The 23,269-nt window shown below is 43.3% G+C and overlaps 1 protein-coding gene and 1 long non-coding RNA gene across 3 annotated transcripts in view; one reads left to right on the top strand and one right to left on the bottom strand.

Moving 5' to 3' along the window:
- Positions 1-23,269, top strand: part of LOC121607431 (A disintegrin and metalloproteinase with thrombospondin motifs 20) — an 80,649-nt gene that overhangs the window by 46,082 nt on the left and 11,298 nt on the right. The window contains exons 19-31 of the mRNA XM_041938214.1: positions 44-210; positions 305-434; positions 1,226-1,352; positions 1,504-1,714; positions 1,904-2,068; positions 2,603-2,773; positions 3,708-3,827; positions 4,808-4,915; positions 6,125-6,289; positions 7,061-7,330; positions 9,001-9,162; positions 9,451-9,627; positions 21,511-21,678. Coding sequence (XP_041794148.1) covers positions 44-210; positions 305-434; positions 1,226-1,352; positions 1,504-1,714; positions 1,904-2,068; positions 2,603-2,773; positions 3,708-3,827; positions 4,808-4,915; positions 6,125-6,289; positions 7,061-7,330; positions 9,001-9,162; positions 9,451-9,627; positions 21,511-21,678 — 2,141 coding nt within the window. The remainder of the gene's footprint in view (positions 1-43; positions 211-304; positions 435-1,225; positions 1,353-1,503; positions 1,715-1,903; positions 2,069-2,602; positions 2,774-3,707; positions 3,828-4,807; positions 4,916-6,124; positions 6,290-7,060; positions 7,331-9,000; positions 9,163-9,450; positions 9,628-21,510; positions 21,679-23,269) is intronic.
- Positions 15,074-19,993, bottom strand: LOC121607432. 2 transcript variants are annotated; one of them, XR_006006884.1, is made up of 3 exons: positions 19,677-19,987; positions 18,698-18,751; positions 15,074-15,606 (listed from the first exon to the last, which is right to left on the bottom strand). It is a non-coding gene; the product is annotated as an uncharacterized LOC121607432 (long non-coding RNA). The 2 variants fall into 2 exon arrangements; XR_006006883.1 differs by having other exon boundaries at positions 15,074-18,751; positions 19,677-19,993.

The following is a 23,269-nucleotide window of genomic DNA, read 5'->3' as shown; positions in this document are numbered from 1 at the left end:
TTGCGGTCAGATTTGTTGCTCATCTGTCCGTCTCTTATTCCAGCATTATCTGATAGCCAGTCCAACTCCCTCCTGAATGGGAACTTCGTGGTGGCCATGTTCAAAAGGGAAATCACCTTCAAGGGAACCGTCATTGAGTACAGCGGCTCGGACACGAAAGTGGAGCGCATCAACTGCACCGACCGCATCGAGGAGGAGCTCGTTCTGCAGGTATAAGGAGGAAGGTTGCTCCTTTTTGTTTTTAGTGTGTTAGTGAGATAGATCTCAGTCTAAAAGGGTGATATCTCTGTGTGTGTTTCCGCAGGTCTTGTGTGTGGGAAACCTCTACAACCCAGATGTCCGTTACTCCTTCAACATACCCATCGAGGAACACAGGGAGCAGTTTGTGTGGGATCCCTCAGGCTCTTGGCTCGAGTGCAACCGCATCTGTCAGGGTAAGATCTCAGCTTGGTGTCTAAATCCCCACACATGAAGAACATGATTGTTTCTCTTCAGTAAATCTTAAAAAGCTTTAAAATTGCACAAACTCTGGGAGTTGAGCAGCTATGATATGCATAAGTTCATTTTGGTCCATAGATATTTCACAAATTGCAGTAATTGTTCTTGTGAAGAAAGGTTTATAGCTGTAGAGCTTTGTGGTCTACTTGTGGTATAAATAAAAGAAATTTACCACGAAAAATCTGTAAAAACTGTAAAATTTATAGGAACCATGATGCCTTACAGCTCTTATTACATGGACATGGATCCAAGTGTCGGTGCACATTAGGATTAGCATTTCTCTTGCATCACTTCCACACACCTCTGGATTTAAGAACATACTCACTCATCCCCTTCTTCCATAAATCCCTCTCCTGGCAACCCCAACGTGACCCCGGCCAATCACATCGCCAGACACCTTCCCTTTAGCCTGGCCCTTAACCTGACTAAGCCCATCAAATTTCCCTTTTAGAAGCAAGCTAGTCAGGCTCCCAGCAGGTCAGAGTGCACAGTGGGATCCAGTAAAGAGATGTATTTGTGGGGTCTGAGACTGACATGGACCCCTAAGGCTGTATGATGAAGGACTGGATGTCAGAAAGCTGGTCAGACCTGTTAAAGGTGAAGGAATGTGATATTTTCGCAAGCGAACTGTCTGCCAGATGTTGTCAGATTGAAAACCTGCTTTTCTTCATGTGTCTCTGTGCATATGTGTGTGTGTGTGTGTGTGTGTGTGTGTGTGTGTGTGCAGGTGAGCGAAGGCGAAAGGCGGTATGTGTACGTAAGAGTGATCATCTTGAAGTGTCGGACCAACGCTGTGAACATTTACCTCGTCCTGTTGCTGTTACTGAGCCCTGCAATACTGACTGTGAAGTCAGGTGCGCAGTAATGCACAACGACACACACACACACACACACACACACACACACACACACACACACACACACACACACAAACACACAACAACAAAAACAACAAATTTCTACGCACACACAGCCAAACATTTTTCCACATCTTCCCTAACACAGGTGGCATGTTGCTGGAAAGAGCGAATGTTCTGCTAAATGCGGCCCAGGCTACCGCAGCCTGGATGTCCAGTGTATGAAGTACAGCCTGATGAAGAGACAGAGTGAGAGGATGGAAGCCAGCACCTGTGGAGACGTCGCCAAACCTCAGACAAGAGAGCCCTGCCATGGCGACTGTCTGCTGAAGAGCTGGCAGTACAGTGCCTGGTCACAGGTAGCGTCAATGAAAGAACTGTATTGTATATGCTGGGCAAACAGAATGAATCTAATTTAAAAGTGTCTTGAAGAATATTTCTGATTTGCACTATAATTTTAGTATCATAATCATTTCATTAATGGAGAAAGTGCAACAAAGATGAACACAACAATTAACTGAACATGTTTAATGCATTCTTGCACACAGTGCTCCAAGACATGTGGACGTGGGAGCCGCAGAAGAGAGTCTTACTGTATGAACAACCTGGGTCGACAGCTGGCGGACAGGGAGTGCAACGAATACCAGAGGGTGGTCACTGAGACCTGCAATGACCAGCTGTGTCCGAAGTGGACTGTGAGCGAGTGGAGCGAGGTGGGAGACTTTCATACACATCGCATACGCAGAACCACACTTACAAAAGCAGCAACAAAGTTTGAAGGCTTTGTTGACCCCCGGAAGGAGACCGAAAAGCATTAGTCTTCAAATTTTAACAAGCTTACAGCAACAAAATTAGCCTTCAGCACAGCTCAGCAATAATAGAGGTTAGCAGTAAAGTCAGGGGTGTATCATATAATACAGGAGGTGGACCAGATTGCAATAAAATATAATGCGGTTTTAAGGTTGCACCATGCTATAGCCTGCAATAAATCCTGCCTTTATGAAGCTTGAATTCAGCTTTTATTGTGTCTGTCTGTGTCAGACAGTAACTCTATGATCATATTAAATGATGTAGTATAAATTGCTGTTGATTTGTATTGCATAGTATTAAAAGGTGTTTGTGATATGTTGCCCTCCTCCAGTGGCAGTAGTTTGTACCAGAATGTCTTTTTTTGAATGTGACTTTGATGTTAATGACTTTTTCTCTACCTTTTCCACCATCGTGCCACACCCTCCTTCCTCACGCAGTGCCTGGTGACTTGTGGGAAGGGGACGAGGCACAGACAAGTGTCCTGCAGCACCGGAGCCGGGGAGGAAAAGCTGAGTGAGCACTTCTGCGACCCATCCAGCAAACCTCCTGCTGTGGGGAGCTGCGAGCTGGCCGAGTGTGCGTCCTGGCAGGTCGGCGTCTGGGGAGCGGTGAGTCCTGCGCACGCGCACACACACACACACACACATACACACACACACAGATAAGACATAGGCAAACTGGGGTGAGGTGACTTGACCAGTGTTTGACCGAGGAAATGGGTTTCACGTGTGGCTTGTTGTCTAGGAGTTTGACTCATATCTGTTCCTCTCTCTCTCTCTCTCCCTCTCTCACTCTCTCTTTCTCTCTCTCTCTCTCTCTCTCTCTCTCTCTCTGTGTGTGTGTGTGTGATATACCGGCAAGTTACGGAGGAGTGTGTGCTCTTACTCCATTTCCTCCATGATGCTTTCACTTTGGCCTCATATCCTGTCAGACTAAACCTGACCCACACACACTCACGCACGCACACACACATGCGCGCACACACACACACACACACACACCTTCCTACGCTTTCAAAATTTAAACTTCAGCTGTATCTGTGTAAATTTAGCTCTGTTAGGGTAAAGCACAAACTGAATGAAACATGCATGAATGGGCGTCTTTGGCCATTCATGGTCTAGTTTATACATATAGATCTAATGCCCTCCCAAACATCTTTGTATAAAGTCAGTGATATTTACAGAGCTGGAATGTATTGGCCAGTTAATGCCTGTGTAATTATAATTTGCTGCTCAAATAAACCTATCCTGTGGCACTTCCTCTGCTCTCGTGTTGTACCTGAACGTGGTCAGATCACCTCGTGTGCAAGTTAAAAATTGGGTAAAGGGTCGAGTCGAAACTGTGGGTTTGTATGTGAACGCGTGTGTCCCTATGTGTGTGTGTGTGTGTGTGTGTCAGAGTCTTACCCGGGCTCTGTTGAGCTGAACCTTGACTGTGGCCTTATCTGAGGTATCAACCTTGACATACTTCGATAGAGTTAGAGATAGCTTGCGGTTGACTGGACTAAGCATGTGCATGTATGTGTGTGATTTTGTGTTTCAGTGTGCGGTGACCTGTGGCCACGGCTACCAGATGAGAGCTGTTAGGTGTGTGTCGGGGGCCTACGGTGACACAGTAGATGACAGAGAGTGCAATGCTGCGGCGAGGCCCAGAGACAGTCAGGTAAAAAAAAAAAATCATTCAAGGTTTCACCCTTATATGTGCCAGACTTGGTGGTTTGCTGTTGGGGTAAATAAATAAAACAAAAAGCATTAAATGCTGCACACAGGAGTGAATCCAGATGTAATATACAGTACAGCAGCTTAGATGCAACAAGACACAAGGCTCATTACCATTGATTTGAATTTCACTGCTGAATTTATATGAGTTAAAAGTTGTTTTCATCCTGTTCTTGTGCTTCCAATAAGTTTGAAAGTCGCTGTTTACAATAAGCAGGACCCTTGTAGACAGTTTATAAAATGCATCCACAAACATGAAAGAACTGCTGATTGTCACTGTAAATCCTGCAACCAGAAGTGCCAGATCTAGATCAGAGTTGAGCCAAGGAATTTAGGCTGCCTGGGTTATTTTAGCCTTTGAATCGACCCTACAAGATAGTACCCACTCTTAGCCAAGTTAAAGCAGCATTAAATGATTTTTTGACTACGTTGGGGGCAGTGAAACAAGCTGTAAACTGCAACCTGTTAACATCAGCAGCCTCTTTAAATGTTTGCCTGTTCTGCTTTGCTGTGACCCAAAGTCCAGCATCAAGGTGGACGAAGACCATAAGGCTGCAGCACACTTTTACCTGAGTGGTTTAAGTGCATTGCATAAGGTCTCTTAGACGCTGATGGACACAGAGAGTATTGAGCCGATGACCTTTCAGTCTCCAGATAGATGATCTGTTGCAGCTGTTTGGCTTGAGGTCACCACAATCTGGACAGACATTATATATACAAACTGTGGGAAAAGGAACTAAACAATAAAGGAGCTTTCTGCAGCTGCAGACATCCTGAAATGATGTCGAAAAGACCTTTCAAGCATCTTTTGTTATTAGGACTTCACATGTCCTGGATCTTTGCATCCAATGAAGTCTCTGAAACGTGTGAGTGAATGTCACAATGATAACTCATTTTACTTTGTTTGCATGTCTGTTTGTGCAGGACTGTGAGATGCCGGCGTGTCCATGGGCCTCCCCGGCACAAAGCACGCCCCGTCCTGAAAACTCAGCTCAGCTCCTGACTCAGTGGAGATACGGCTCCTGGACTGCGGTAAGGAAACAAATAGGGTTTATTGGGTCCATCAGAGCACATTACAGCTGGTAGGTTTACCTTATGGAGTCCAAAGAATATACAAAAGCGGTGAAGTTTTTGTTAAAAGGTAAACAAATTCTTGTACTGTTTCGTTCATCTTTCTGTGTGTGCAGCTAGAGCGAAAATGGTCTGCTCGGCTCTGGGATCAGATTTAACTTTTGACAAAGAAAGAAAAATGAGAATACTGATGAAAAAGTTGTGTTTAATAGAGGAAAACCGCACAGTCATAATGGGTCTCCTGCATGTGTGTTTGCAAATATTAGGTTGTCATATTGAACTTTATTGTATATCCCAACATTCCTTCATACATGCTGTTTAGGACCATGATCCTCTTTGGCATTGTCTCTTTTACCCCCTGCTGCATCTACACACTCACACACACATATACATATACAGACACACACACAGGCTCCACTGTCTGGGCTGAGAGGCCCCTCTGTCTCTCTGATACTTTGCATTGTTACTCATCGCAAATGAAAACCAGATTTCATCTAAACACGAGTCTACGGTTTCTAAGATTGAACCCCGTCTGTCAGTCTCAAAGTCGGTGTGAGCTCACATGTCAAAGAGGCCAGCGCCAGTGTGGTCTCAGAGACGACACACACAGAATACACACACCACACGGCCGCATACACATGCATACATTCCCCCCAGGCAGCGGAACTGCCACCCTCTATAGAGTGTCATTGATATGAGCGAGATATTAACATGCCTATTTGAGCTGGAGCCATTTGATTGCATTAGGCATTCATCCGCTTGCAGATGAATGCTGTGATGTCCAACTGAGGTGGCAGGGGTATGACTAGAGAGTATGAGCAGGTGAAATTGATCAGGGTGTCATTTAAGGACACAATGGTAGAAAAAATCATAAAGGCACTTGTTTGTGACACCAAGTAAATCCACAATGACATGACATGGTATATATATATAGTATGCTCTTATTAGCATCCTGAGCTACCAGTTTACAAAAACTGTTCGGCACAGCTTACATGGCACTTAAATTCAGTTTTGTGGTGCATTTTCTAAACAGTTGCACTCCACATCATGATAATTTTGAATCAGGAGAAGTAGAATGCAGTTAGTGAACCACATGATACAAACATTTTTTAAATTCCACGTAGGGTAAGTATTTATCTCAGCTCTGCTTGTGCCCGCATGTCCTGTCAGTGCTCGGTGTCCTGTGGCAAGGGGAAGCGGGAGCGTTATGTCAGCTGCAGAGATGCCCAGGGAGGAGTGGCCGACGAATCACACTGCGCCCACCTGCCCCGTCCCCCGGAGTCCTCTGCCTGCTTCAGCCCTTGTGGCCAGTGGCGTGCTGGGGAGTGGTCTCCTGTGAGTAAAAACATCCATCACTGTGTCCAATCAATACAGATGTTCTCCACTCCAGAGACCCTTAGTAATCACTCACATGTTCATTTTTCCAGCAATGTTAAAGTCACCCAGAAACAGAACGGGTATTTGGTGCTGCTGTGATCTTGGACAGTGTTGATTTGTGAGTGTCAGCATGGCAACAGAGCCAAAACGCTTGATAGATCACTGCCAGTGAAGGAGCCAGGGATGATTTACAGTGATGCTGCCGTGATCTTTTAATCATTTGTTCATGTGAAATGGAATATCTCTGAGGACAAAGTCTTAAATTCGTTAAATTGATGTCATTTTAAGTTGATTTCTACTGCCGTTGTATTAACACTTGCAGGCTCTTGGGGCTTCACATCACAAGGCTTCACATCATGAAACAATACATGGGAGCAATCAATGAAAACAATACTCCCCAAACTTAGGGCTGATTTAGAACCTGGAAAATGTCCCACAAAAAATCTCAGTAGAGAAATAAAAGGAATGGAAACTGAAAGAGGGTAAGCAAAAATTAAATGTCAGGATAGTTTGACATTTAGAAAGTATAGAACCAATGCATCACATCAGTCTGTTGTGTGGTTCTCACAGCAATGCAGACATGTAGTTGAGTTTTATTTTAAATTAGATCTCTGTCTTTGGGAGACATTTAGCTCTCAACGCGAACTTTCAGAATAAAAGGAAAATCTTCTTCCAAGATTAAATTACTGTTCACCTCAGTTTTTAACACCTTTGCTCTCTCTCCTCCAGTGTTCAGTGACTTGTGGCATGGGAAGAATCACCCGGCAGGTGGTCTGCTCCAACTACCACCAGCCAGTGGACCAGTCCTTCTGTGACCTGGATGAGAAGCCAGCCACAGAACAGGAGTGTAATGCTGCACCCTGCTCCTCCATATACAACCGTCAGCGCATCAATGACCAGCCCTACGGATATCCCCAGGACCCAGGACGGCATCCTGGGCACAGCAGCTGGAATGTGCCCTCAGCAGACAACCAGTGGAGGACCGGACCCTGGGGCGCAGTATGTTCAGCATGTGATCTTTGGGGAAATAGATGTGCAGAAGTATTCTGTCTTGTGGGAGATTTGTTTTAGAAAATTGTGTCATTTATTTGTTGTGCACAGGAAACCAATTAAGAACTTTATAGGCACACAAATATTAGCTTCCATAAGAAAGAACTGATGAATTGAATATTTTTTATGTATGGACAGCATAGTGCACAGTATGTCTCAGGTGTTGTTATGGAGGTCTGCGTGTGTCTGGACACACATTCTTGTGAACACATTAACTTGGAGGTAGCAGATGTTTTCATTTCCCAGGACAGAGGGCCATACATGGTAAAGGACTTTACAAACAGCGCCAAGGGACTGAATGCAATGCATACTGAGGACTGCAGAGTGTATATATATGGTGTGTCAGCGAGTGTATAGACGTTAAGGACTGTGCAACCAAGAAAAATTCGGACACAAATGAACCCAAATGGTTTGGAGTAGTCCAGGCTTTTAATTCTCTTAAAGTCCTTGGCCTTGAATCGAATTGTCAAAAACGTGGCTCAATGTGGCGTATTTTGCCCGACCAACCTTGTCTTGGACACTAGCGATAAAAAACCTATTTCTAGTTTTGCATGGTGGAGGTGCAAAATAGACCTGAACAGCAATTCATAGGTAGCAAATGAGTTAAAGTAGTCCACATGCAGAATGCATGAGTCCCTTAATTTTTAGTTGTTTTATGCCTGTAGCTGTTACATAGTATGTGCTCTTTCAATCTAAGCTTGTGCAAATGTTTGTATTTGTGTTGTGTTTTGCTGCTAATGCTGATGTTATTAATTTGTAATAAGCACAAGTCAGTTAGGAGATGTCATCAGTCATGTCAGTTACTCCATCTACCTGGTTATTTTACTGGGAAACTCTATTTTAGAGAAGATGAATGTCTTTTTGTGGTTTTATCTTGTTCTTCTGAAATCCGTGAGAAGAACATTGTTATATTTTCTAAATCCCCCCCCCCCCCCCCCCCCCAAGCAGAGCCATTCATCCCAGCACTGCTGTTCAGGCTCACTCTGTGCTGTCCTCCCTCGCATATAGAGAGCACTGAATGTACTCACTCCCACTGACAGCGGGGATGTGCCGTTTTAATTGGATGCAGAGTGTGCCTACTGCTCTGCTCAAGGCTGTGTTGTTCAGTGTTGGAGATTTTCCCTCATGGACGGATGTTTTCCATCTTTAGAGAATCATTTTGAACAGGGCAGCTGGGTTTGGTCTTGGTTAGACTCAGGTAGATTCAGCAGAACATGTTTTGTATGTATTTGCCTGTGTTTGTATATGTGCACCTGCATTTTCGGGTTTGTAAACACTGAAAAGGCGAAATTTTAATCAGTGGAATCTATAAAATACTTGACCATGCTGTAATGTGTTTTATTAGACCCTTGTAAAAACAAGAGAGGGGTGGGGGGGCAAGTGCTTCTACATATTTTCTAACTTTGTAGGTGCTAAATGCCTGTGAGTAACCACATGCAAGCTTATTTTTGAAAATGTAGTTCTTACAAAGATAAAGTATCTGTTGTACCTTTGCTAAAGCTCAAATTAAAATAATCAAGATAATCAGCTAGATCCAGCCAGTTATGGCCTGTGAGTTTAGGCATCTTTATGTGTGTGTGTGCTGCTCTCCTCACTGACACACTGTGTGTGCTCTGCAGTGTTCCAGTACCTGTGCAGGAGGCTTCCAGAGGCGAGTGGTGGTCTGTCAGGATGCTGATGGACGCAGTAACAGCTACTGTGATGAGAGGGTCAAACCTGCCGAGTCTAAGAGCTGCGACTCTGGGCCCTGCCCGCTGTGGAACTACGGTGTCTGGGGGGAGGTGAGGTTCAAGCTAGAGTTCAAAACGCTGTCATGAACCTTATTACATTTCCCACACAGCTTCAGAGTCTCATCCTTATCCTCTGTTATGTCTTCTCTGTGTGCACGTCTGTCTCTCTCTTATCACTTATTATACAATGTTCATTTTCAGTCTGAAAGTCTTTTTATTTGGGTTAGTTAGGTGAAAGGAAACCGGTTTTATAAAGTCACACACATTATAAAACACATTATTATTATGTAATGTAATAATATGATATTGTTTAACATGATTTTTGCTTGCTAACCTCAGTGCACTCAGACCTGTGGTGGAGGGAGGAGGACTCGCCTGGTGGTTTGTCAAAGGCCCAACGGCCAGAGGCTCAACGACTACAACTGCGACATCCTGGACAAGCCGCCCGACATGGAGCAATGCAACCTGCAGCCCTGCCCAGGCTCTGCCTCCTGGCACCGCCGACCATGGAAGCCGGTACGATAGTACTAACTCGTTTTCCTCCAACACTTACCTTCCTCGCTGTGAGTAGACACGGTGTGTGCTAAAATGTCGTCAGGCCTGTGTACTGAGTGTGTTTTTAGCCTAAAACTGTAGGAGATCCTGAAGTGAGTGCCGGGTATCTCCCGCCACTGTTGGCTCCCCAGCTCCAGCCCACCCAGATGGGCCCTGCAGTGGCATGGTGCTGATTAGAATCAAGAAAAAAAAAAAAAAAATACACAAAAACACAATGCTGCTCCACTTAGGGGATCATTAAAAACACATGGATCCCATTTTGAGCCAAGGCTCCAAATTAAAACCTATAAATCAGGGCAGTGTTGTCCAACAATGCCATATATTTGAGAGGCATAACTCTAGAAAATATTTATTTCATATATGAGGCGTGAAATAAATGTTCTTTGTTGTTATTGCTGTCTTCACCCTGTATTCGAAGTACACAAGTGTATATTTGTGTATAAGAGTTAATATTATGACCTTTATTGAGCAGCAACAAATGACTGTCAGTGTATTTTGTATATGTATCTTTGTACAGTATGATTTTGTTTTTCAAGTAGATAGTGTCCGTTACTGATTATTATATTTAATATTTTTGCTGGTGCTCTTGGTCAGACCTCTCGTATCTCTCGATGAGTAAACACAGTTTGTACAGAGGAAAATATTTTCAAAACATGTTCCATTCGTATTTTTTTTGATAATGTGTTTTTTACTCAAGTTGAAATGCAGTTTAGAACGGCTTCATCTCTGTCAGGTCAAACTGTTTTAAACTGTCTGTGTCACAGCAGCAAAGAAAACTATTCAACAAAAGACATGAATTAACCTTAAAAAATTAATGCAAGAACTTAATCAAAAGTAAGTGCCTTGAAATGCTGGATGATTGACAGATAAGCATTATTGGAAAGAATATTTAGAATATTGTAATAATAGTGTCAGTAAAGTGTATTGTCCAGTATATGATGTAGTCTATATCACATAGGAAAACAGGCATGAATGCTTCTAAACTACACTGTAAGTACACATTCGCACATCTTTTTTTCACCTGGTTTTCACTTTACAGTCAAGCCATCGGGCACGAGCAATTTGCCGCCGTGTCCGAATGAATCATCTTAAATGTTGATTGAGTTGTTGTCTAGCTTCATAACCTGTGAAAGGAAATCGGGCTGAGGTTTTAATCCATTCAAAAACTTTAAAATGCAGTTCATAGTGATATTGTGCCATTAAGATAAGGTGCTATTACATGTTACATCACGTAACGGTGCATTGTCGGTGTCATGAAGACAGAGTTTTATCATGTTTCCAGGCTTAGAATGAATTTATTTATTCTGGCGGCGGTAGGCAGCAGCGCCAGTGCAGCTTATTGAACATAAAAATGACGCAGCGCAGTAAATCGAGGTCATCATTGAGCCGTTCATTTCCAGCTTCCATCATTGTCCATACACACTAAAGCACACAGATACCTCCTTATAAATATTATAAAGTTATAGTCATTTGTTGCTGTGTCTCTTTATTCCTTTGGCCAGTTTTTGTATTTCTGAAGGATTTTTTTTTTTTCAAATTAAACTTATTTATTTGTTTACAATAGATTATTAATTGTTGCAGCTTTAATGTTTTGTTCCCGTTCAGACTGATGTAACACTGAACTTGAATTATTTGTCATTATACACACCTGTCACCTGAACGCTGCTGGTCGGGGCCTACAGAATGCAAAAATACAGTCACTGTCTGGAGTCACGTGACCTGATCAGTCAACATGCTGCTCCAAAAGGCAAATACTGTAATAGGTAACGCTTATGGGTAACATAAGCGGCTTTGGCCCTGCTGTGTTATCCTGGGCTGGGCTAGCAGGTAGAAACTATTCATTCTTGGCAGGTTACAGCTTCACATCATCATATACATCTGAATCTCTTTGGCAAGTCAACCAGTACAAAGCATGAAGAGCAGATCAGAACAATAAGGTCACAGAAAGCTTAGTGGCTTTAAAGAGAAACGAAACACCAGCTGAAAATCCTGTTTTTTCTGAACTTCAGTGGTTTAACCTGCAAATTCCTGCGGGCACGCCTGCGTCGCATTCCAGCTGTGACATGGCTGCCAGAACTGATCGCGACCATTCCAGAAAGAAGCAGCGGCTCGAGCCAGGCAGGAAGTCAGACACAGGAAGTGCATAGAGAATCCGGTCAATTTTCAAAATAAAACACCTGTGTAAATTGTATATGAACAACAAAAATTACAACAGATAACAAAAGAACCACAAACATCAAGGAAAAATGTTCAAATCAACACAATCTGATCAAGTCAACAAAATTGGGCAGGCGAAACGCTCCACTTCTGAGACGCTGTGTGAAGCCATGCAGAGGATGAAACGCGTCGCAGCTGTGCCAGCTGCAGTGATGTGCTCAAAGGTGTGTCAGTGCACCATGACCACATGATCACTGACAGGTGTGGTTACAGCTACAACCAGGCAAACTTCTGACCACACCCAACCCGAAGATGGGCAACAGACTTGAAACTTTTAACTAGAGACCTGCCGACCACTTAAAGCGCTTTACATTTCAACATTCATCCATTTACACACACGTTCATACACTGATGGCAGAGGCTGCCATGCAAGGTGCAGACTCCATTCAGACACACTCACGAAACAACTTAGGGTTCACTTTCTTGCCCAAGCACTCTTTGACATGCAGGCTGGAGGGGCCGGGCATCGAACAACCAGCTCTCAGATTAGCATCCGACTCGCTTTAGCTCCTGACCTCTTTGTAATAGTGCTTTTCAGCCTGGTGTTAAGTTACTCTGTACGGTCGGTTCAGACTCTATGTTACAACTTAGCAGCTTATCCAGCCAACTGTGCAGCTCTCGCTCATTGCAGGATCCACAGTACGTTTGCCATATACAGTCTGAGTCTGTGCTGAAGTCTGAGGATATTTGTGACCAGTTTGAAAATGTGACATCGAGGCATCCTGAGTTATATTTTGGTAGCGTGAATTTATCAGGACACATATTTCAGGTGACGTGTTGCAGTCGGGTCTGTATTAATGTCGCTGTCCTCTCAGTGAGGATGTCCGCAGTCTCCTCCTTTGTTTTCCTTTGCTTCTCCTGCTGTGTGTGTGGTTGTGTGTGTATGTGTGTGTGGTTGTGTGTGTGTGTGTGTGTGTATGTCATTCTCAACCAAGACTTCCACTAAAGCCAAGACTCCTCAGAAATGGCAGTTTCACTACCACTCCTTCATTTTTTTTTTTTTAACCCTTCGGTGCAAAGTTGCCAGATTCAAGGGAGCAACTCTACTTTATTTTGCATATTTTGGTTCGTTGTTTGTTCTTTTTGCTATTTATTTCATTCACGTGCAAACAATACATAAACATGTTGAATTAGCTTTTTCCTAATGTAAAGATTATTAAAGAAACATAACTGTGAAATTTGTGTTGTTTCTCAATGCAATATTTTACTGACAAACAAAATGCAGGATTGTACCTTTAACAACTGGAGTAACTGCTTTGTAGTCTAAAGGCAGAGCACAATTTATGTTATGTAGGCAAGACACACATGTAAATCATCACTGTGGGGAAAAGCCTGACAAGATAAGAAAACAAAATAAGACAGCGCACATTAGTTCAAATGGGAAAATAAAAGTTTATTGCTTTAACAGGGGAACATTTGTTTAGACACAGCAGTCAGTGTTTAAGTAGGTTCTTAGTGCACTAATATGCAAAACATATACATCTTGTTTATGCAGTATATAGTGTGTAGGGGAGTTAGACGGCTCATAGAAAAGACTTAAGTTGGAGGTCATTATGAGGTATTTTGGCATTTGACCCTCAGTTGACTCCACTCTGTTTAGTGGCCCCTTTCAGTAATCTTTATAATAATGAAGACTTTTGGGGGTATGTTTGAAATCAGTATCTGCGGAATTTACATACTTCTGCATAATGTAGTGTAAAAACACGGCAGGCCTTGTCCTGTTATTATGCGCTTTAAAGTTTTATTTTGTAATCTCCCTGGAGGAAACATACACAGTCCAAATCAAACCTTGGCGCTGGGTGGCACATCTGTTTACCATTGTGTTAATGGTGCTCTGGCATGAGACGGCCTTAGCATTACTTTTACTGCAACAATAATTGGTATTAATTCATGCTGGTAAGGTTTGTTTAGTTGAGGAGATCCAAAAACAAGCCCTGGAAAGCCAGCATTTACAGGATTAATTGAATTATGGAGTTGATATTGTCCTGCTTTCTTTAAAAGGGGTCATTATTTGAAGGAAAACACATTAAAGTAGCTTTTTAAAGCACCTATGTGAGGAGTAACACCAGGCGGTATATACGTTATCATAGACTTCAACTCAAAATAGATAATATTATAAATTGTACAATGTGAAATATGTAATGAACCGACAGCAGTGAAGCCTTCATTTGATGAAGCTCAGTCTAAAGCAGCAGTTTAGCCTACACACAGAATCAATAATCAAAATGCTTCAGCTTCAGCTTCATTATCATATATTACAGGAAGCCTTCACACCATTTTTCAATTTAAAATCATTTCATACATCAAAAAAGTAAATGTTTTCCCAGTGAAATGACAAATGTTCAGCAGCTGATGCTCTTCTAGAGGCCAGAGGGGATTAAAAAAAAATGGTCTGGGGCTTCTTGTATTACATAACATTGTCCAAATATGTCTCATGGCTTCAGAGGGTGTCTTACCTCATGTAACGGCCTCTTCTGTTGTTCACGTCCCCAAAATGTTTGCCTGTGCTACCTAATCAACAACGTCGGTCACATCCGTTTGCAGCATTAGCTCATGAATTAGTTTTCGTCATTATTATTTTTTATTTAGCAAATATATTCTTACAAAAATATGTCTCCCACACGCTCTGTATTCTCTGTACTCCCTTCTTCTTGTACACGGTTTAATCCCTTCTGGGGAATGTGGTGAACACATCTGTTATCCCGCTGATACAGTTACTAGTAGAGCATTTAGTCCAGCCATTCCCTCAATAATCCATTTTTTTCTCACGTTTCAGAAATAGGCTACATTCCAGGAAATAAACCTAGAGACTTGTTAACAGGGAAATGGCTTTATTGATGATGGCAGACTACCATCTCCACAATATTCACAAATGTGCATCGCTTCCTGTTAAACATTTGATAAAGAAGAAAATATTTTATGTCGCCATTCAGTTACAAAAGGACAATAATGTCCCAAAGCAAATCTTATTAAATCTTTACTTCAGATAAGATAAAACTTTATTAATCCCACAATTAAAATTCAATAAAAATTGAATAATAATTCAGTTTATGCCTCAGTTTTTCCCCCCCGAACTCTTCATCATTTCTAATCTTGCACTGACTGCTTTAAAAACTCCAGATCAGTGATTCATTTTCCAAAGCCGGGTCATCAAAACACATTTGTCACGTATAAAAAAGAAAAGACACAAAACAATTATCACATTTATTGCACAAATTTAGGATTGCAGACATGAAGTTCAACATAAACGATCAGGGATGTGAATGTCATTAACTAATGGCGATTGCCGTAAAAGCAGTGTCGCCGTCAAAAGCAGCAACACTAAGACTGTGTGTGATAAATTAGCAACCAAGGCACCGTTTTTGGTAATTTATGCTGTTTGTTGCTAACAAAAACACACCGTTTCCTGTGGAGAGCGGGTTTCCCATGGAGGGGGATCGTCTGTGAACTAATCATACTTCAAATGAAATCCACATGCACAACACTGACATACTTGACTTTGGCCCGAGGGCATTGGGCATGATTACTCTCCAAACCTGTCACCCTGGGGTCAGCCGGTCGTGACATCACTGGGCTTGTGTTTCCTGATCCTGCCCATGCGCCAGTCGAGTGTGAGCGATCGAACCGGCGGCTGGAACGTCCCCCACCCCCGGTCCTCACAGGCATGGTTCTTGTCATGGCTTTAATTTAAATCTGAGTCGGGAGATAATGTTTCATTTCGGCCTTTGAGAGAAAGCAAAATAGGTCAGTTGATGATTTGCTGGTTAGAAGTCAAGCACCGTGGCCTACAGATTTTGGCAAAGCGTTAAGACTTGGGAGGCAGAAAACCAGATGCTGTGAGATGTTATCTGAAGATTCAAAATATTTGGATCACAGCATGGCGTTCACATTAGGAATGGAAGTCTCTTTCAGGTCAAGCAGTTGGATAAAAAGAGAAGTTTAACTTATTGCACATCGCTTCCTTTGCCAGCGCTCGCACAAACATCCTCACAATTTGTCGTATGTTAGAGAGCGGTTAAAAGAGCAACATCCCATTTGGAGGAGGAAGACTCTGAGCCACAGCGAGGTTTTTTCACGTCATTGGGAGAGATTAAGAAAGGAGCCCATCTAGTCAGGGTAGATGTTATTTTGTGGGTGATCCAAGTTGGGAGCAGATGCAGTGAGACGAAATGAGAGGAGACAGGGCATGAAAGTCTGGAAGCGTTTAGGCCGGTCTACGCCGGGCTCATCGAACGATCGGCGACGCCTCACTTTGACACACACAGAGAGCACCTGCTTTCCCTCAGCTCGTCGCTCAAGCATTAGAAAGTGCTTCTAAGCCTCTAGGAGTCGCTTCTTAGGCTCCACTTCAGCGTCCTCACACGAGGCTCCCGCGTCAGACTTGTTGGGGCCTGGTCCTGTTTGGGCCTGTCAATACTATCAAGTTGACGGAGTGAGTTTGTGGGACTCGACGTCTCTGTCAAAGAGCTTTTTTCCCCCTCTTCTGCAAGCGACAGTGATGGATTGGGTGTTCTAACCCACTAGCTAATAGTCCGTCATTCAAACTGGCACATACACGACTGTGTGATATTTTAGCGAGACCGAAGAGGGCTGCAGATTTAGTTGTAGGTGTATCGTACTATGTGAGTGCGAGTTAGCTACCTGTCAGGTCTGTTTCTAATGGTTCATCATGGCCACTGGTTTCCAGTATGCCAGTCAGTGCCTGTTGTTAACTTATTTCTTTTGCATTACTTTATGTTTTCATGTTTTTTTCTCTCATAAATCTAAATGTAAAGGTCAGGATCTTCCACTTTTTATCTTTTCCATACTTACACCCTGTATGCAAGCCGTGTCGAGCTGGAAGCTGTGACAGATTAGAAAAACAGCTGGGTAGCATTTAGCAGGAAGAGGGAGTTAGACTTGAACGTCCTGTGTCAAAGGTCACCACTTATAACTTTACGGCTGGTCTGCTGTTTGTATTTTTCAAGGTCTGTCATCAAGAATTTCCTTTTTTCTATCGTTTCTGTAGTTATTCCTCATTTGCCACATCTGCAGCAGAGTGCTGAGCAGGCCTGCATGTTTCAGTAAAACACAGTAATGGAAAAAGCTCTCAGTGGAATGTTTAGACAGGCGGAAAAACTCGGCTGTTTTGTCATTTCTTTTTGACTTATGGTTGCTTGGTGTATCTTTTCTGAGTGGCGTTGACTTAAAAAGGAAACCATGTTGAAGAAAGTGTATATGCCGACTCAACCGGTTGTTTATTTAACTCTCTAAAGATGACAAAGTCAGACCTCAGGAAGCATGTGCCGTTTAGTTTCAGCCAATCGGAAGTGACTGTCTGTCAGGGTTTGCGTTGACAGAGGCAGGAAATGATTTCCACATCTTACAATCAAGTTCCATCGTGGGATGAATAATATGGCGAAATCAACTTCTCACATCTGAAACTGATCATTGCATCTATATTTTGTATGTGGATTTATTTGCATGTACTTTGAATTCATCACGTTATTTCTATAGTTCAAAGAGGTTGCTTAATGCCCGAGGTTGGTTAAGGTTAGCGTTAGATGTGTTGGATATATAAATGTTAGGATTTCCCACTGCTCCTGTGTGTGGTTTCAAACAAGCCTGGGAGGCTGTTCTGGCCTGATGGATAAGAGATCTATGACTCTTGGCATTCCTCTGCCCCATGACGCCGCTCTTACCAGCTGTTCACATGTTGACAACATGTGTTGTTTTGACTTCTGTCTTTGAAACCTCCCTGCAAAACAAGACCATGAACAGAGAAGCAGCCCGAATGTTCTTTGACCCTTTATCTTCCTCGCGCTCACCTCCTTCTTCCTGCGATTTGCGATTTAATCTAAGCAGCAGAGAACACGGTGATACTGATGAAGCTTTGAGAAAGGACATGACGCTATCTTAGAGTGCATTCAGTTCCCAACTATTACTGCTTGCTCCTTGCTTGATTTGGTGTGCAGATAAATGAAGACTTTGTGCTTGGAACGTGATTGGTCCAATAGAGCATTTAGCTTTAGTTGAAGATTCTGTATCTCACGGCCTTGACAACATGTAGCCCAGGGTATAATTCTACACTCCCTTCACAGCCTGCACTTGCAAGTTTGTTCTTGCTCCGGGTCAACACTGAGCTCCTTTGAAGAGTCTATGGAACTACAGTTACCATATGCTTGGTATTACCATCCTCTTGCATTGCGAACATGCTGCAATGTGATTGGAATTCGACCTTGGCTCTCACATTTTGAGATATGGTCTCACTTAGAACCGCTAAATATAGGAAAAATAGAACAAAAAACTTGGTGGTCTAAAAGAGCCTTCGCTTTAATTCCTTCTTTTGCAGTGCATCATCATAACAGCTGGGAAACAAGCCAAAATTTAGGGATAAGCCAGCATGTCAAACAAATATCTCTATCACTAATCTGGCAAAATCTGACGCTGGGAAAAAAAAATGTGCATTATGATGTTTATGAGGGTATTTTTCATTTCTAAAGCCCCGACATAAACCAGTGTTTGTTTTCATAACAGTCGATTTGGCTTCTATCGCCAAACAAAAAGACTTTTATAGTGTAATTATAGTTCCCACACTAATAAATGTTTTCATGCACTGCTTCAGGGCAGACTGATCGTCAGCGATCAAATGAAGGCACCTTTACGCACAAAGCGGTTTTGATCTGAGCCAAAAGGCTTAGTTGGATTTGTGGAATTCACCTTCATGTGCAGTTTTGTACAGTATCAGCTGCTTTGATTGCCACATTGGCTGAGTGACAGTTATTAAAACTCTAGCTTGGATGCCTGAATGTTTCCATGTGTCTTATTGGCTTACCTGTTCGCAGTGGAGCAATGGGTGGGGTCTTCTTGAAGTTGCTGCCTGCAGGTCCTAGACAAAGACATTCATGTTTAAAAAAAAAGTGTCTGAAATCAGTCTGATGATCCTGTTAGAATTTATCTGTAAGAAATCTGTTGGTATGAGGTCATATATTGTTAATCGAATCAAAATCAGGCGTCTGCTCAAACCTCTGCAGGCTGTTTTATGGTTTTATAGCATGCAGAAAAGGCATGAATTAGCTGGCTCTGGTTTAGCACTCAATTATGTGATTTGTTCCAGAACTGTGAAACACTGTCAAATCAAGAATGGCGCTTCAGAGCCACTAAGTAGAATAATGAAGAGCTGCCTGTTCATTACGTATGGCTTTAAATATCAATTATGTCTTTCTCTGCACAAGTTCTGTTCTGCTTGGGGAAAAAAAAAAAAAAAATCCTGTTTCACAAAAGCTGTTGTACTTGGCTGATTCTCAACTTTGTGCCAAATCCAAAAGCGGGGAATCATTCCGTTTTATAGTAATCCACATTATGCCTAGATGAACCTTGCCGGATTATACTAGATTTAACCCAGCAAATCATGTGAAATTAATTGCTGGGACAACGTGGGAGGGCAAAACTGCCTCAAGAGTGGTTCATTTCCCATGAGACGCCGTTCATTTATGTGTTTTTCTCAAGGACTTGCTCTTCTCCTTCATGTTAAAGTGACCCTGAGAATTTTTCCATGTGTTCAAAACACTCTCGCACAACACAGGAGCGACACAGGACGAGACCAGTTTGACCTGAATATGACGTACATAGAAGTCCAGATAAAGTACGTGTGATGGCTCATAGGTTTGAAGCACCAACTGCAATCATGATTAACTTTCAGACATCCATTTCAGATTTCTCCAAACACAGGCAGTACTGTCTTTTAACCAAAGAGATGTTAACTCGTCACACTTGTAGCGGCTGACAGAAAGTGATAAGTGGAATACTCTTACCTGAGTGGGTGCTGGTGAGTGAAGCAGCCCAGCTGTGGATCGGTGAAGCCGAGGTCCCTGAGTCCTTGCCCTCTTCTTGCTCTCAGAGGTGAAGCTGTCCTCTGGTCCCACGAGCCGTGCCAGCTCTCTGTGCTCTGTGTTACCAGCCCTGATTAACTAATGGCTGACAGATGAGGCTGGCAGGGTGGAGGGAGGAGCACAGCGCCATATAGCGTCTTTCTTCTCCCACCGTTCAAATGCAGATACAGTTCAGCCGGGGGAGCGTAGCCCGTATGGCTGCGATTTCCTTTCTTCCTCCCTTTTTTTTCTTCTTTCTCTTTTTCTTCCTCCTGCTTTTACAGCAGTAAGGAGGGGCTAGCCCTCCGCTTCATCCCCCCACCCCCCCACCCCCCAACATGTTTGCCTGTCTCTGCTCTTGTTTGAGGTAGAGGGAGTTCTGTTATCATTTTTGAGTGAGTGTGCAGCGGGTATGTGAATCCACGCTCAGGGACTAGTCGCTCGGCTCTGGCCTCGGCTTTGATGTTCTCCGTCAGCTGAGGCAGCCCTGTGTTTAAAATGCCTCGGTAATTACAATGTGTATGATGCGTGTGTGTGCAGTGTCAACCACAGCCCTGCACCACACTTAAGAAGAACAGGCTGGAGGTTGCTTTGTTTGAAGGGTTCAGCTGGAGACCCAAACCTCGATCCGTAGATGTTAAATTCATTTTACCTCCTGCAGAAGGAAAACCTAAAATTGCAAAGTTGTCTTTCCACGGCCCATCATCTGTAGTATGATCAGTACCATGAGCACATAGGGGAAAGAAATCATGTGTTTGGTGTTATGCAACATTCTGAGATCATAATTAGAGGACAATGCAATATTATGTTGATTATCTGGACTGGAAAATATGCTAAGACAAAATGTAACTCTCCTCGACTTGTGTATTCGATTCCAGCACCCCATTTTTGGAGTGGCTTTGTATGGGGGCGCTCACTCGTCAAGCAGAAATAGCGGGCACCCTAATTGCTGTCTGGCCTCATGGGGACCGAAGAACATTTTCATCCACGATCTCAGGCAAAGGCCTTTTTCAGAGCTTTCATCGGGGTGTCTGGTTTTTATTCATCAGGGTTTTTTTTCTTCCTCGGTTCCTTATTCGTACCAGATGATTGTCTCGCCGTGCGCATGCATCCGTGTTTCGCTCTGCGCGTTTTCTTCTTCTGGCCTCTGCCGCTCACAGCAGCTCTAAAAGTAATTCCTCTGTTTGCAGGTTAAACAGCTGGCTGCATTCCAGCGGCGCGCGAGTGTTTTGGCGAAATCCATTTAAGTTGTTTGGCCAGATTTGTTTGCGGCGCGTTCACTTGACCGTGAAATGCAACGAGGAAGCTGTTGGGTGCACCTTGTGTTGAGGTCTACATGCAGTAGATGTTGTACTAATGGAAACGTTTTGTTGTACGTTTATATCTTTACGTCTGTGGCTCTCTTTATTCTTTATGTGTCTAAGTTCTCTGAAAGCAAATAGAATTTTATTTGTGATTTCATAGCAGATATTCAGCAGCTGATTGGATAATCCCTACACCTCGATATCCAACATTTTCATTGAAACTACTTTCTAGATGGTTAACAGTTAATAGACAGTTAATACATTACCCTGTAATTTACAAAAAATATTAGCTTCACTTAAAAATCCATTACAGCATAATCCAACGTCAGTATTTATACTTCTGTAATACCTGTTTGTCACTATGATCGTGACCACCATCAGCAGACGCAGAGAGCTGTGTTCTTCAGCAGGACTTTGCTAATATCCCCTCTCATTCTCCACCCAACACCCATCCCCCCTCTCTCCCACTCCAGTGCTCAGTGAGTTGTGGCCGGGGGACCAAGCAGCGGGAGATAGCCTGTGTTTATCAGAACCAGACCAAAATAGAGGAGGAGCGCTGCAGTCATCTGCCTCGGCCGCGGACACAGAAGGCCTGTCGGGCGCGAGGATGCCCCAGTTGGAAAGCCAACAGGTGGAGGGAGGTATGTTTGCTAACGTCGCCGTCTCCTTCGGGGTCCGCAAGCTCGCCCGGGCCTCCCAGGGACCATACAAACAGTAACTGCTGCTAGCAGCTGAGACGCAAGCACAAACACTTCCCAGAGGTTCGCAGATGTAGGACATGTACACACAGAGCACCTGTCCAATCACCGCTCAGTTTATTCTTTTTCAAGAGTAATGTGTCATTTCCTCAAGTGTGAACTAAACACCGCAGGCTGGATTTGTAAAACTGTTTAGATGTCAGGTTTAAAATATTCACACTAAGTGTTGAAATAGTTGTTTAGTGTAATCTGCAGTCGAGCTTTATACCTTTATCCCTTTGAAGCTTTTCATCAGACCACACACTGAGCAGCTGTTATGTATAAATTATCTATCTATCTGTCTGTCTGTCTATCTATCTATCTATCTATCTATCTGTGTGTCTCTCTGTCTATCTATCTGTCTATCTGTCTATCTAAATTAGCTGTCTTAATGAAACACAGTTAACATGGAGACCCAGCTGAGCTTGGCCTCCCACACAGATGAAAGCATGATGTTAAGAATGACACACCTCCCGCAGCACAGCAGGTTTCTGTACAATTGTACACTAGTGCAACCAGACGCTGGCAGGGCAAAGGCCGTGCCTACAGGAGCCTCCGAGGGTGGGTGGGTGGCGGGTGAGGTCGCAGTCATCGTGGAGCCGACCACACAGCCGCGCTATCTCCTACAAAGGGGAGACGCAAGTCACGTCGAGTTCCCGCGGGGAGGAAAATACTCCAAGTCAAATTTATCACAAGTCGTAGGGCGGTCTGAAAGGAGGAAGGCTCTGTCGTGCTCTGTGTCATGCTCTGTCAGATTACCCTGAGGAAACAGCGCACTTCAGTGTGCAAAGATTAGTACAAAGAGCTTGAATTGTTTGCCTCTCAAACCTGCGGTATCATGGGAAACATCTGTGAACACAACGCTCACATATTACCAGCTTTTAAGTTGATATTGCTAACTTGTTAGCAAATAGCTGCCTATTTACACATCCAGCAGATGCTTGTGTCCGTTTGTTGAATGCAAATCCAATATTCACTCTCTTCACCAACTCTGAAGGGATATATCCGGCTGCTTAATGCTCCAGTATGTTGCACGACTAGTTGCTAACTTTGTCTGTCTGCTGCACGGTGCTGGGCAGGGAGTGCATTGTGGGTTTTTAGAGCTTTTTCATTTAAATCAGCTGCATGCTGCAGCTGGAGATGCAGCAGATGAGCGCAGTGACAAAATCAGTAAAGTAACGGGCTAGGAAACCAAAACAATAGGTAAGAAAATGGTATAAAGCTGAGGTGAAAAGCAGAGTTGTGTGATATTTATTTTTGGGTTCATCACCATGAGTGGCCCCTTGGTTACTGATCACTCATTTTTTTTTAATTCCAGTTATACTCAAAATTGTTCCATCTCCTCTTTGAAAATCTAGCATATCCCTTCTTCATTTCCAAGAAACTGTTAAATCCCAAAAGATCCGTGAAGACCCACGTCTGCCTCCCTCCCCTGCCACTCCCCACTCTTTGAGGGTGTCCTCCTCCCCTCTCACTCTCTCCCTCGCCGGTGTCT

The sequence above is a fragment of the Chelmon rostratus genome, chromosome 6 (genome assembly GCF_017976325.1).
Source record: "Chelmon rostratus isolate fCheRos1 chromosome 6, fCheRos1.pri, whole genome shotgun sequence".
Lineage (NCBI taxonomy): Eukaryota > Metazoa > Chordata > Actinopteri > Chaetodontiformes > Chaetodontidae > Chelmon > Chelmon rostratus.
The sequence above is the reverse complement of the archived record's forward strand: the minus strand, read 5'-3'. Positions and strand labels throughout refer to the sequence as shown.